Source organism: Mirounga leonina, unplaced genomic scaffold (assembly GCF_011800145.1).
Source record: "Mirounga leonina isolate KUSES-001 unplaced genomic scaffold, KU_Mleo_1.0 Mir_507, whole genome shotgun sequence".
NCBI classification, from domain to species: Eukaryota; Metazoa; Chordata; class Mammalia; order Carnivora; family Phocidae; genus Mirounga; species Mirounga leonina.
Window position 1 is genome coordinate 4,103,020 of NW_023270789.1, and position 13,353 is coordinate 4,116,372.

The 13,353-nt window shown below is 47.6% G+C and overlaps 1 protein-coding gene across 1 annotated transcript in view; it reads left to right on the forward strand.

Annotated features, from left to right (window-relative positions):
- The window catches only part of CASQ2 (calsequestrin 2), a 63,148-nt gene extending 50,893 nt beyond the window's left edge, over window positions 1-12,255 (forward strand). The window contains exons 9-11 of the mRNA XM_034990219.1: window positions 7,017-7,117; window positions 9,169-9,243; window positions 10,817-12,255. Coding sequence (XP_034846110.1) covers window positions 7,017-7,117; window positions 9,169-9,243; window positions 10,817-11,035 — 395 coding nt within the window. The 3' untranslated portion in view covers window positions 11,036-12,255. The remainder of the gene's footprint in view (window positions 1-7,016; window positions 7,118-9,168; window positions 9,244-10,816) is intronic.
- The last annotated feature ends 1,098 nt before the right edge of the window (window positions 12,256-13,353 follow it).

The following is a 13,353-nucleotide window of genomic DNA, read 5'->3' on the forward strand; positions in this document are numbered from 1 at the left end:
AGCATACTGTGTTCAAGGTTCATCCACTATGTAGCGTGTATCCGTAATTCACTCCTTTTTAGGGCCAAACAATGTTCCATTGTATCAAAACCAAACTAATGCTCCAAATTGTCTGAGGGTTTCCTTCCCCTTTGTTTTTATTAAGGTTTTTGAATGCTCGCTGAGGTCTCAGTTTTCCCATCATTGACTTGCAGAGTTGGCAGAACTCTTCAAGGATATCTAGTCTTTGTCTGAAAAAAAATGCCAGTATGGTTCCAGCAGTTTCTGGCCACCCCTCTGCCCCTGCAGGGGAAAATAGCGAAGGAAGCCAATTGCCCAGAGTTTACAAGCTATAATCAAACAGAGTCGGATCCCTGGTGTTGTGTGAACAGAGATGAAATTGCCATCAGCAGCAGCCTGCTGGCCAGACCCCAGCGGGCTTCCTCCTCCGCCCCACCTGCCCCCTTCCAGGATTGTGGGGAAGCCTGTCTTGCTCCCTGGAACAATGGAACAAAGAGGCCTCCACCAAGTTGCAGGAACCTGTTTGACCGAGATTGCTGCTATAATGAATCAAACTCCTGAAACTCCTTCCACCTCCTCCCTGCACAAATATCCTTGGGCCTGAAGCTGTGTTTTTCCCCAGAGGAGCCCAAGCTGCGGCTTGCTCCTGGGAAGCTGGAAGAAACGCACTGAAGCGGGGGGAGGGGGGTATGGCGTGGGGGATCGAAGCATATTTTTTTCATCCAGGGAGGGCCTGGCCCACTCGGGGCGAGGAAAGGGAAAGGCTTTTCTGTGAAAGTCCCGACGCCGCCGCAGCTAGTCAGTCATTACCTGGAGGTCACTGATGTGTGACCCGGGGCGGAGGGGCCTGGCTACAGGACCAGGAATTGCATTCCCACCCAGACAGAGGTTCTTCATATACCTTTGCTCTTGCTACTAAGCTGGACATGGCCGATTGCTCCAACCAGGCCCCTGCCCGCTGGCCAAAGAAAGATCATCTATCCGGGACGTCCCTACAGCTCTCCTGAAAGAGCTAACAGTCTCGGGGAACTGTGCTGTACCAGGAGGATCTCATTTGGTCCCTAAAGCCACTCTGTGATCAGTGCGTGATTATTACCATCCCAGCTCAGAGGAGAAAAGTGGGTCTTATGGGTTAAAGGGCCCAAATCGCTTGCTGGGATTCAAATTCCAGCAGGCTTTCTTGACCTCTGATCTCGCCCTGATGATGATGAAGATGGTGAGGATCACTTGTATGCTTATGGGACTGAACCCCATGTCGGGGCTGCTCACTTTACTCCCATTTCTCAAGTGAGCAGCTGAGCACGCTACCTGCGGGCCATCTGGCCGGGGCCGGCTCTGAGCATGCACAGCAATGCTGGCGCACGATTGGGGGCGGGGGGGGGGGGGGTCGCCAGGGAGAGCAGGAGAACGCGGGAAGTGAGAAGACAGGGCAGCCACCCGGAAGCTTGAGAGCCAATTAAGGAAGAGAAGGCAGCCGTCCTCCCTGCCGTCCACGGATGTTCCCAGATTTGGAATTAGAGCCGACTAGCCGAGTGACCTGGGTCCCCCCCGAGGGCGCTCCTCCGAGCCGTCCGGACACTGCCGGCTGCGAGCTTTGCTCCCCAGGCTGCAGGCAGCTCCCTGGGCCCTGGAAGGACGAGTCCGGAGCTCTGCTCTTGCCCCAGGCCCTGCGTGCCGCTCAGTCTTCCTCCTGCAGAGCCTCCCCGGCTCCTGCGCTCAGGATGCCCCCGGAGCCGCTGTTTGACAGGTTTGAAAATGAACACCCCTCCTCCGCCGCCCCCAGATGTGTCTACATCAGGCTGACATCTTCTTTATAACACCTGCTGAAAGGTTCGCGGAGCGGCGTTTCTACATGAGCGCATGCAGGATGGATATCCTCCAAGGGCCCAGGGAATATTAGCACTAACAAGCTGGAAATGCGAGGACAGGCTGCCGTGTGCCCGCATGGATTGCCCCGTTCCGACCGGATTGCAACCGCCTGGGGTTCTTGGAAAATGTTTTTGAGATCAGTTGTCTCAAGGAGGAGTGCTGACTGCTTATTTGAGCTTCCCAGTGTAAATCTGATTTATCAAACTTAACATTTTTGGTTCTTGCTGAGTGCTAACCGTGCATGTAATCTTCACAACAACCGTCTGTACTAGGTACCCTCCTATGGTCTTCCCCGATGTACAGACAAGGAAACAGGGGTATGGAGAAGTTAAATAACATCACCAGGTCACATAGTTAATAAGTAGTGGAGCTGGGATTCAAACTCAGGCTCCCAGCCTGTAGGCTGCGCCCTGAGATACCCACGTCTCTCCCAGACCCGGCCCTGGCTCCTGATAGGGCTGTGACTGGCCTGGAACTGGTCCCCCAGGGCTTGGTGCAGCTCATTCCCACCAGATCCTCCCTGCCTGGGTAGGAGGAGAGCATAATCACCGGTTTCCCCTCCCACAGAGATGTCATTCCCAGAGGCCTCTTGCTCGCCGTGGGAAACCTGGCTCCACACCAGCCCTCAGCCCTGGGTCATGGGACTTCAGGTTCCAAGCCTGTGTGGCAGGGAGCGAGTCACGGTTCTCACAGCACACCGGGTCCCTCTTCTTTATTTAGGTCGATCTCTGAGACTCCCATCACTTAGGGACTTGGCTGAGTTAACCAATCCAACAGTGTGGCTGGGAGGAGGATGGTGCTCAGCGGCACGGATAGAAGGGGGGGGGGGCTCCGTCCTCCAGAGGGTGCTGCCCCCTCACTGCCTTCTTGAGCCCCTTGCTTCCCTCCTATGGAAGCTTTCCCACTCAGCTCACAAATCTCAAGCACAACCTTGAGGAAGGAAGATGGCAACAGCGTTGGTAGGAGGGCCAAGACCTCGGAGGGAAAGTGATTGTGGAGATGGTTCTAGACGTGCAGACCGAAGAACTGAGTTAGAATCCTAGCTCTGCCGCTTGCTCCCACGTGATGCTGGGCAAGCCACGTACTCTCCCTGTGTCTCAACTCCATCCTCTGTAAATGGAAAAACGAAAGTCTTCCTGACTCCATCGGGACTAGATGTGAAGATTAAATGCTCTGACAAGTCCTCTAGTTTCGGTGGCTAAATAATTGCTAGCCCCCAAATCATGGAATAATATTTCCTCCTTTTTTTTTTTAATCTAGCTTTTTTTTTTTTAATTATGGACTTTTCCTTCTGAAAGATACATGGCCACAATCTTAAAGGCCTCTAAGCTTAGTGCATCACTGATAAAGGAAACATTTATCCGTTTCAAATCCATCCATTCATTCATGCAATTGCAATTGTGGACTCATCTTGGGCTTTACACTGAATTACAAAAGTGAAATATGGCTTCTTGCACCTGCCTTCCTGATCCAAAAGGGAGAGTCCACAGTGGCTGTTTCCCTTTTCCAAGATACCTGCCTGGACACCTGTTTTACAAAGAAACAGAAGCTCTCCCTAAGAGGAAATTGAACTTATAACTTGCAATTTTTAGCAACTAAATACCTGGGAGACCAGTTTAGCTGCCTTACCTCAGCTTTCCCAGATGCAGGAGAATCCATTCCAGCAGGTCTACATCCAAGGCTGGGAATATAAAGGGAGAGAATGTATCCCAGGCTTGTGAACCTTGAATCAGGAATATCCAAGTTAGCTTAATGCCTTTAAAACAAAGGAACTAAACCTAACTCTAACCCACATATGGGGCAAGGTTCTCATAGTCACACCTGCTGCCACAGCCGCCCCTGCGGCCTTCAGTCACAGAATCATGAGCAGGGGCCAGAAGGAACCACCCCATGACATACCATCTCCTGGCGTAACTTCCTACGAGCCTGTCTTCTCTACTGTGTGGGGCCAAGACTGTATCGAACACACTGCTTGTGCCCAGATCATTGTATTTATTACCTGTGCCCTGAATGGAGAGACGAATGGCCAGGTTTCTTGTATTCAGGCAGAAAAATCCAGATCATTTAGGAATAATGGCTAAAGCTTACTCTGTGTCTTAGGGATTTAGAAGTACTAACTCATGTAACCTACAACCAACCTTATGAAGTAGGTACTTTTATTATCATCATTCCAATTTTACAGATGAGGAACCAAGCCTTAAATAACTTTCCTGAAGTCACACTCAAAATGGCAGAACCAGGATTTGGACCAAGGTTGTTTGCCCCACGGGTCTGTGTGTTTAAGTGTCATGCTGGGTTGCTCGCTCCTCTTCTGTTCTTGAAAATATCCAGGAATGCAGAAGGATTATGTCCATTATGGAATTCGTCATCCTGAAAGTCGAAAAGCTGTCCTTGGATCTGGATGAGGTTTCTCTTGCCTTAATGTCAACCTCATTTATCGATGTATTCCGTGAATGCTTTTTGAGTTTTCCTTACTTCTCTGTAGACACAAAAACCTTTCGTATTTCTAAAATTAAGCACTAAGCGAAAATTTTGACTTCTCTTGTTTACATAAAAACTGCCACCCATTTGATTTTTCTAGCAGAACCCAATTTTTATTCCTTCTATCTTTTCATTTTTATCTCCAAACCTGCTCTAGCATGTAGAGTAGAAAAAGTTCCTGTATGTAGCATTCCTTTTCATTAGTTCCAACATTCTGTGGGGTTTTCCATCAGAAACCTATCGTGCTATCTTGAGTGTTCAGCTATAGTACTGAGGACACCCCTGTCCCTTTACAATATGGCGCCTAGACGACTTCTCCCCTCCCTTTACGCAAGTCTGTCTTTTGCACCTCAGATTTACTTTCTACGTGAATCAGGGTCTATGTCGTTGAATTTTATCCTCTTCATGAATTTCTGATTTGTCAAGATCACTTTTAAATTTGGTTCTCACCTTCCAGAGTTCTTCCTTCTGGCTACTGAAAGTAGTCACGGAAAGTGTTTTAGAGAATTCCCTATTGTGGTCTATGCTTTATGATACATAACCCACAGATTCCCTGTTCTGCCCAGAGAAGGGGGACCCAGAGGCGGCAGGAGTAATATCCCCCAACCTCAACTCCACCCAATCCCCACAATGATAATGAACTCTAAAGCCTGTGCCCCTATTCACCCCAAGTGTCTGTCATACACGGTGACTCATGAGATACAGCTTTCCCTTGCTCTCACGACGTTCTCATTACGTCACTTTGCTTTTACAGAATACCTACATTAGTACCTGTTTTTGCTGATGAAAAGAAGTCCAAAGAGGATTTTTGATTTTATGACATGTTATTGCTTCTTCACTGTACGATATTTTGGTTCTTAGGAATGTTCTACTTTTGGATATCAGGGGAAACCTGTAATTCAGAAAGAGATGGAAAAATCACGCAAGCAGAATACATCTCTGCAGGAAGGGGCTGTGGCCTCTTCTTTCTGAGCAGTAGCTCTGCTTTCCAGGTAGCAAGGCCCGAGGGGGCCCAGTCTGAATCTTACAGTTAGCAGTCCGTATTGGCCACATTGGAAGTGACTACACCCACTCAAAGCAGAACTACCAAGAATGGCATGCATTTGGCCTGGAATGTACAGGAGATGAGGAAGTGCAGAGAAAAACCTTTACCCAGAGGCCCCAGTTAGCCAAACAAAGGCTAGAGCTCCTGCGGAGAGGAGAGACTTGTTAAACAGAAGGGCTCATAGTGGTGGGGACCTTGGGCAAAAGAAGAAACCTTTACAATGAAAGAGCAGTTGCCGGACGGAATTCCGAGGCAGGTGGGGAAGTTCCTGGTAGAAAAGGTGTACATTTCAGGCCACACGTTCAGCCAAGCCAGAAATGTAACTTTACATTCTAGAATCAAACCTGTATCATACCCAGTGGGAACTGGGTCTGGTCATGGATGGCCCCCCTACTCTCACCCCACCATCCCTAAAGGTCCGGTGTCTCGCCACTTCTCAGGCACAGACAGGTGGGGGATACATCTGGTCGGAGTGGGCTGTGGTTCTGTGTGGCCTCTAGCCCTTGCTCCCAGCAGGTCACCACTGGTCCTGTCCATCCCAACTGTGGCTTCGCCCATGTTCCTCAGAGCAACAGAGAACTGGTGGGGCCTCCTGGCAGACTTTTCTGCCCTCACGCTCCGGCACCAAGGGGTTCTCCAAGAGATTCTGGGGCCTTTCCATTTCCCAGAGTGTCATTCTGAAACAAAGCATGGATGCCCTGTGCTCTGGGATCCCCTGGAACTGTGGAGTTTCTGTATGTGGACACACATGCGCACACACGCACGCATGCACACGCAAACACACAGGCGCAGAGCTTCTTCTCGGGGACTTTCCAGACTCTTTGTTTTTAGTTGGGAGTGGGGTGGGGATGCTGAGGGTTTAGGGTGTACTTTCTCTTTTACTAAACCGTCTTCCAAAACTTTGTGTTTATGGTATAAATTTTAGGTTCCCAGTCCTTAAAAGTTTAAGTTTTAATTTTTTTTTAAATTAAGAAAAAATTGTGTTCTTGAGGCTCACAAGGCTTGTCTCTGCTTTTCTTATGAATCATCCCTCCCCTGGGGGTCATAAATGCTGATGCCTGAAGAGGGGGAGGGCAGAGCATACCAGGAAATGGTGAGAGAGGGAGAGAAACCCCATTTACTATCTCAAAGCTATGAAACCAGCTGTAAATCAGAAGCTTCGTTTGAAGGTTTTAGAAATTCCAGGTTGCAGAAGACTAAGGGTCCAGGCTACAGGTTCTTGGTTTGTAGAGCTCTGAGGGATAGCAAATTATTGGTTTCAAGAGAGGGCACAGAGCACTGAGGACCAGGCAGGGGTTCTTCTGATCTGGGATTGCACTTGGCTGACTCAAGGCTAGTCAGTTTTCACATGCAGATCAGCAAATTGAGCCCGGCTTTGAGTTAAGAACCAGCCACTTCCCTGTGAACTTTTAATATTTTTTTATTTAAAATTTTTATTGCTTCCTTTGAGTAAGCTGCTTCGTGGCTGGGGTTCTCATCTGACTCATTTTATAGATTAATCCTATAATTGAGGGTATGCACCAAATGGCCTAAGAAACCCTGTGGAAAAACCACTCCCTGCTCCTCATGCTGGAAGCCATGTATGTAAGGGGTTACTCAGACTTCTCAAATCCTGCTTCAGATGGCTACGAGTTCCTGGAAATCCTGAAACAGGTTGCCAGGGACAACACTGACAACCCTGACCTGAGCATCGTGTGGATCGATCCGGATGACTTTCCTCTGGTGAGTGTGTGTTCAGTGTGAGACCCGGAAACATGAAGGAGGGTGTGAAATAGGAGAAGCATGTGCAGAAACACAGTGACCACCCCTATCCAGTGTGGAAGACCGTGGCAACATTGTGGGGCAACATAGAGTGGTGCTGGTGCTGCCACGGTTAGACCCACCATTCTCATTCCGTGGAGACCCGGGATCTGAGGCGCCCACACAAGTCAGCTGGGTGATATCCTTCTGCTAGCACTTCCATTTCTGTCCCTTGCCCCACTACCTCCCTTGCTACAGCCTCTTTCATGTTCTGGGAGGGGACTGTCATTCTCAGGCAACCTGAGTTGAGAAGTAATAAAAATCACACTTGACCATTTTGCACAGAGTGAAGAACTTCATGGAGGGAAGGAGTAACCTCTCAGAGGGCAGAGATCCTGTCTCATTCATTGTGTTCTCCCAGGTCCTAGCATGCTGAATGTGTAAGAAACTTAAAGTCCAAACTCTTGCTAGTGCCAGAGATCAATGGCCAGAAAGCCTTGATTATATACTTAATTTTAAAGAGAATAAACGGAATTTGTATGATACAGGAGCCCAGTGGTGATGACAATGGATGTAGCTAATAGACTGCGTGCCTGGAACTATAGTAAATTCTTCATAGGCACCATCTCTCGAACCCTCCCATCAAACCTGTGAAGTAGGGACTGTCAGAATCCCTATCTGACAAATAAAACAATAACGGCTGTCAAGGTTAAAGCTACTAAGTGGGAGATATGATATCCCGATCCAGGTCTGTCTGATGCCAAAGATTTGTCTACTAGTCAGTCAATAGACTTTAGCCTGAGCTAACTGCTGGTAATCAGTACAAGTTTAGTTATCATTTGGTTATAAATGATAACTTCTCTTCTTCCGGGAATTCGCATTTGTTGCATAGGACCTGACTGATCATATCATGATTAAATAGTCAAAATTGAGGGAGTTTAATGATTTCAAGGGTCCTGAAATCCAATCCTATATACAGAATAAGTCAGAGGCAGAGACTTTCATGACATCTGAAGCCAATGTCGTAATTCTGGGTAATCATAACAAAGTCATGGCCTCATAAGACCCTAAATACTATAACTTTTTTTTTTTAAGATGTTATTTATTTGAGAGAGAGTGCATGAACAAGGGTAGGGGCAGAAGGAGAGGGAGAAGCAGGCTCCCTGCTGAGCAAGGAGCCCAATGCAGGACTCCATCCCAGGACCCTGGGATCATGACCTGAGCTGAAGGCAGATGCTTAACCAACTGAGCCACCCAGACGCCCCTACTATAACTTTTTAGTTAGCCTCTGCCTGGCTGTATTTTCATCTGGACTGTTTTGTTATGCAAGCTTGCAGATGGTCTGCAGTTGTCCCAATCTGTTCTATTTGTTTGTTTGCCTTGGTTTTTACAAAAGAGAAATCTTCAGACTGTCCGGATTTCCAGGTTCCTACTATCTCCGGTCCCCATCAGGCCATATATTTACCTTGGAGACCTTCTGCCACTGAACATTTGCATTGCCTTAGCCCCATGGCCCCTGACTCCTTTAGTCCCATCCCAGTCAGAGATTAGTCCCTGTGAATCCCAAGCCTGGTGAACTGGGGGGGGGAAAAAAACCCCTCTATTTGCATGACACTTCACAGCCTTCTCAGGCATCTCGTGGATCCCAGTGGCGCAGGGTAATGGATTTTTAAATGGGACATTGAAAGAGAAGTGGAGGAAGATGGCTCTCTCACCACATATTAACTATAAAATTCCCAAACAGTCATTTGGGAACCGACTTTGGACCATCTCTATAATATTCTTCCTTACAGCTGTAGAAGCTTTTACATTACATGTTTTCATAGTTGGTGTTATGAACTCCTTTTTCCATACTTATCAAGTGCTTGAGGGCTGAGGCCAAGCCTTCAGTTTCTGAAGTGCCCACAGCTGTTTTGAAGAACTTTAAGCAATGGTGACCGATGATGGGATGGCAGGTGGGTCCAGCCACAAAACGTGGCTTTGACCGGGAATGCCCTCTGCCTGCTGTCTGATCTTATTTTTCGTTGCTTCAGCTCGTTGCCTATTGGGAGAAGACTTTCAAGATTGATCTATTCAAGCCACAGATTGGGGTGGTGAATGTGACAGATGTGAGTATACCCCATGAATGCTTGCTCACCAGTCACCCTCAGCTTGTCCTGTTTTCTGCCATGCAGCCCAGACTGTGATACCATGTATAGGAGTCTAGCCTCCCCTGAAATGAGCAGGACCCTCGGCCCTGCCCAAGCTCAGGAAACTTGCCAGTGTGGCCCCAGTCTAGTCTCTGAGCCAGTCCCAATCCATGGCTTCAGGATTGTCTTCCATGGGCACTTCCTGGGAAAGGCATGGGCATGTTTCCTTGCTTATGGGGCCAGCCCGTCCCGTTTTATTATCTGGAACTTTCCATCCAAGTATTTTGTATTTTCTCCTAAAGCCCAACAACAAATTCTTTTTTACACAAAAGAACCCACACGGGAAGTTGCTATTGCACAGAGGGTGACTGGGGGCGGGGGGATGCTGCCAGGGAGGGGGCAGGAGGAAGATCATGAAGGAGGAGGAGGGGCCCCTCTTCACCGTGCAGACACCCTTGAACTGAGTGAGGGTGGGAAAAGCCGGTGTGGTGTACCGGCAGAGCATGAGGAATTTTAGACCTTGCTCTCTACAGCTGATACAACTCCACCGTAACAAAACAGAAGAGGAGACAGATACGACAGCTAATGAGCAAATACCGGACAGAAAGAGATGGTCCCAGAGAAGTCATTAGAGCCATAATTAATTGTGGTGGAAATGCTTGCGAAGGGGCCGGTTAGCAACGTCCTGTTATCCTGTTGGTAGGCCTTCAGTCCCCTGGGGAATTCTACATTTATTTATTCTGTACACTGCATTTTAAACTAATAATAATAATTAATACTTTTTAAAATTTACTCCAGTTAAAACATTTGTAAATAAAACAGTAGACTCTAAGGTGAAAAGCAAAACTATTTCCCACTGCCCTGATCCCTTTTCTAGTCGCGTTCCCAGAGGGAATCATTGGTGATAGTTTCATGGCTGTCCTACCAGAATGTCATACACATGTTTGTTGTTATTATATAGGTATCTTGTAGATACGCTCATGAAACCAGAAGGAAAAAAAACAGTGCAAATATAGTTATGATTCACAGTAATGCTTGATTTCAGTACCCCTGGGAACTGCCCCAATCCTGGGCTACCTCCCACCTCCCAGCACTTTCCACAGTATCAACCTAATGGTGGGGATCAGGAGGGCAGGCAGGTTAGGGTGGGGCGGGTCTCTTCCAGGCAGTGCTTTGATCTGGAGGAACTAATCCAGGGTGGGGAGGCAAGGATGAAGTTTGGGGTGGGTGGTAGGGGAGGTGGCATCTCAGGTTGGAGCAGCTGCTGGGCCTAGTGTGCTGGGCCTGGCCCATTCCCCTGCCAACCCTCCACAGCCTTGCCTCCGTACCCACTCTCCTTCCCCAGAGACCTCTGTGGGACAATTACACACACACACAATGGAATACACGTTTCCCTTGACATTGCACAAGCAGGCTGCTACAGATAGCATTCTGCATTGAGGCATTCCCATGAAACAGTGCGCACATGTTCCTGATGCCTGGGCCCGGCTGTTTGGAACCCTCTGGTCTGGCTGGTCCTTCCGGTACTCACTCACTCGGTCCCTCGCTGCAGGCTGACAGTGTCTGGATGGAGATCCCTGATGATGATGACCTGCCCACAGTCGAGGAGCTGGAGGACTGGATCGAGGACGTGCTTTCTGGAAAGATAAACACTGAAGATGATGACAATGAAGATGGGGATGACGGGGATGACGATGAGGATGATGATGACGATGACGATGGCGATAATTCTGATGAGGAGTCTAATGACAGCGATGATGATGATGAGTAGCCCTGACTCTGAATGGTGGATGAAGGCACAATCACAGCGGCCCACTACCATGCAGACAGCACTGGGGGGAGGGGGGGCAAGCAGCCCCGGCCCACTCCCATCAGCTCCTTCCCCTTTCCCATCCCTTTTCCCACCCCTTTTCTTCGGGAGCTGTACCATTCAGCAAATGCCTCTAAACCCAGTAATCCCACTCAGCAAGGACAATCGGAGAATTATTCCCATGTGGACTGTCTTGATCGTCTCAGAAAAGCTCTCATTCTTTGCCAGACCATCAGGGGTCATGGCAGTGCCGGAATCTGGTGGTCTGGGGACAATAATCCCCTGAAACCTCGACTCAAGTTTACTTGTTGTCTTCGATGTGACCGTAACAGAATTGATAGCTGGCAAACTCAAAGCATAGAGTGACCTTACAGTCAGAGCCCAGGGAGACCAAAGATTAATTCATTTAGTCCCCGTGCCTAGAACATCAGTGACGATCCCTCCTTAAGGCAAGAGGTTCCCTCTTAGGAAAGGCTCAGTCTTAGAAATAAGTTTCTAAATCAGGTTCTCTTGGCTCTATTAAACTTATTATTTCAAGTGTATGTCACACCATTATGAACTCAGATCCAAGTATTTGGACACCTATTCGGGAGGCCTTGAAACCCATGTGTACAGATGTAACAATCATTTCTAGGACATTAGGATATGGGATGGGAGGTTGATTTGCTTTCTGAACTTCCCTTTACTGACAAGTCTCACATTATACGCAAGGGAGTGGGGGGAACTGGAAGGATTAAAGGTTTTTAATTTTTTCTGCTGGGTTCATGTCCCTGATTGAGTCAGTTGGCTTCCTAGCCTGAGCTGGGATCTGGATACACTTTTCTGTTGCTGCTAGTGAGCCCTCCCATTGGGAGTGAAAGTTGGTTTATCCAGAGGTCAATCAATGCTCCATTTGTCAGCCCTCCCACGCTTGAGCAGGACAATAGCTAGAGTTCATAACGGTGCCCTGAGGCACTGAGAAAATCCCAAAGTGCCTTCCAAACTATCTAGAAGTTACATTGTGCTCGGTAGTTTTAGCATTAAGTTTGCATTATCATATTCTAATTTATTTTCTCAATCTTTTAACACATGTGTAAGACACTGCAAATTCTTCGGAAATAGAGTAATCCTTTTATGGAATAGTAGCCAACTAATTCTGTCATTAAACTTATACTTTGAAAATATGGAGACTCTCTTAAAAATCCTCTCTCGGTTTTTCCGATCCTGCTCATTCTCTCTTGGTTCCTGTCCTACCTCTCTGTTCCTTCCCTGTTTTCCTTTCTGGCCCCTCTTCCTCTGCCTGCCCTTTAAATGATAGTGTTTCACAGTATCTCTCTACTTTAACATTCTTCCAAGGTGCTATCATCCATACCCATCAGCTACCACTTGTGTGCTAATGACCTCCAAGTCTGGGTCTCTAACCTTGACCACTCTCTTAGTTTTAGATCCACTCATTCATCTTGGTTTGGAGGTTGCACAAGCAATTCAAACAACAGAGCAAAACCCCAACTCATTACCTTCTCCCCTAAATTCTCCTTCTCTTCATGGTGTCCCACATTGGAAAAGTGATATCACCACGTATCCAATTGTCTATGTGATCCGAAGGGGTCCTCTTCCCCTCTGCAACCATGGCATTTTGCACATACCCCCAATCGTGGAAATTGTCCTTTAAATTGTAGTACATGTTTACCTGTCTGTCCTTTCGCTAAACTGTAGGCTTCTTGGAGGCAAGGGATTTATTTATCTTTGTATCCTCAGCAGCTAGCACTTTGTCCAGCACAAAGGAGATATTCATTTATTGAATTGATGGGTGAATAATTGATTAACCAGAATACCTATAATTCCCCAGCACTGTTGGATAACAATGCTTACGAGGCGTCCTTATTTTTATTTCTCCCCCTCACAAAGCCAGGCAGACACTTCCCAAGCTGGACTATGCTGCCCTCTAGCCAGATCCAACCACACCTCTAATAAGCTCTTGGGAGGTACATTTTCAAAGCAATCTTTGAAGCCAAGGAATGTGGTCTGTCATGAAAGTGGTCTATTCTCCAGCCCAGGAAAATTCCCTTGTTCCTGGAGGCCTGAGTAATACGCATCAAGTTAAATCATGTTGTGGTACTCCCATGTCAGAAGCACTGAGTGGTAAGCTAGCTAGGACTATCTGTGAGTAGTAGTGCTGTTTAGTCATTGGTCTAAACCTTTTTAAGCTGGTATTTATTGAATGTTTGGCATGTGCCTGGAGCACTAGGCTATGTGCTTTACATGTATTATGTCATTTAATCCTTACAAAGCTCTTATGA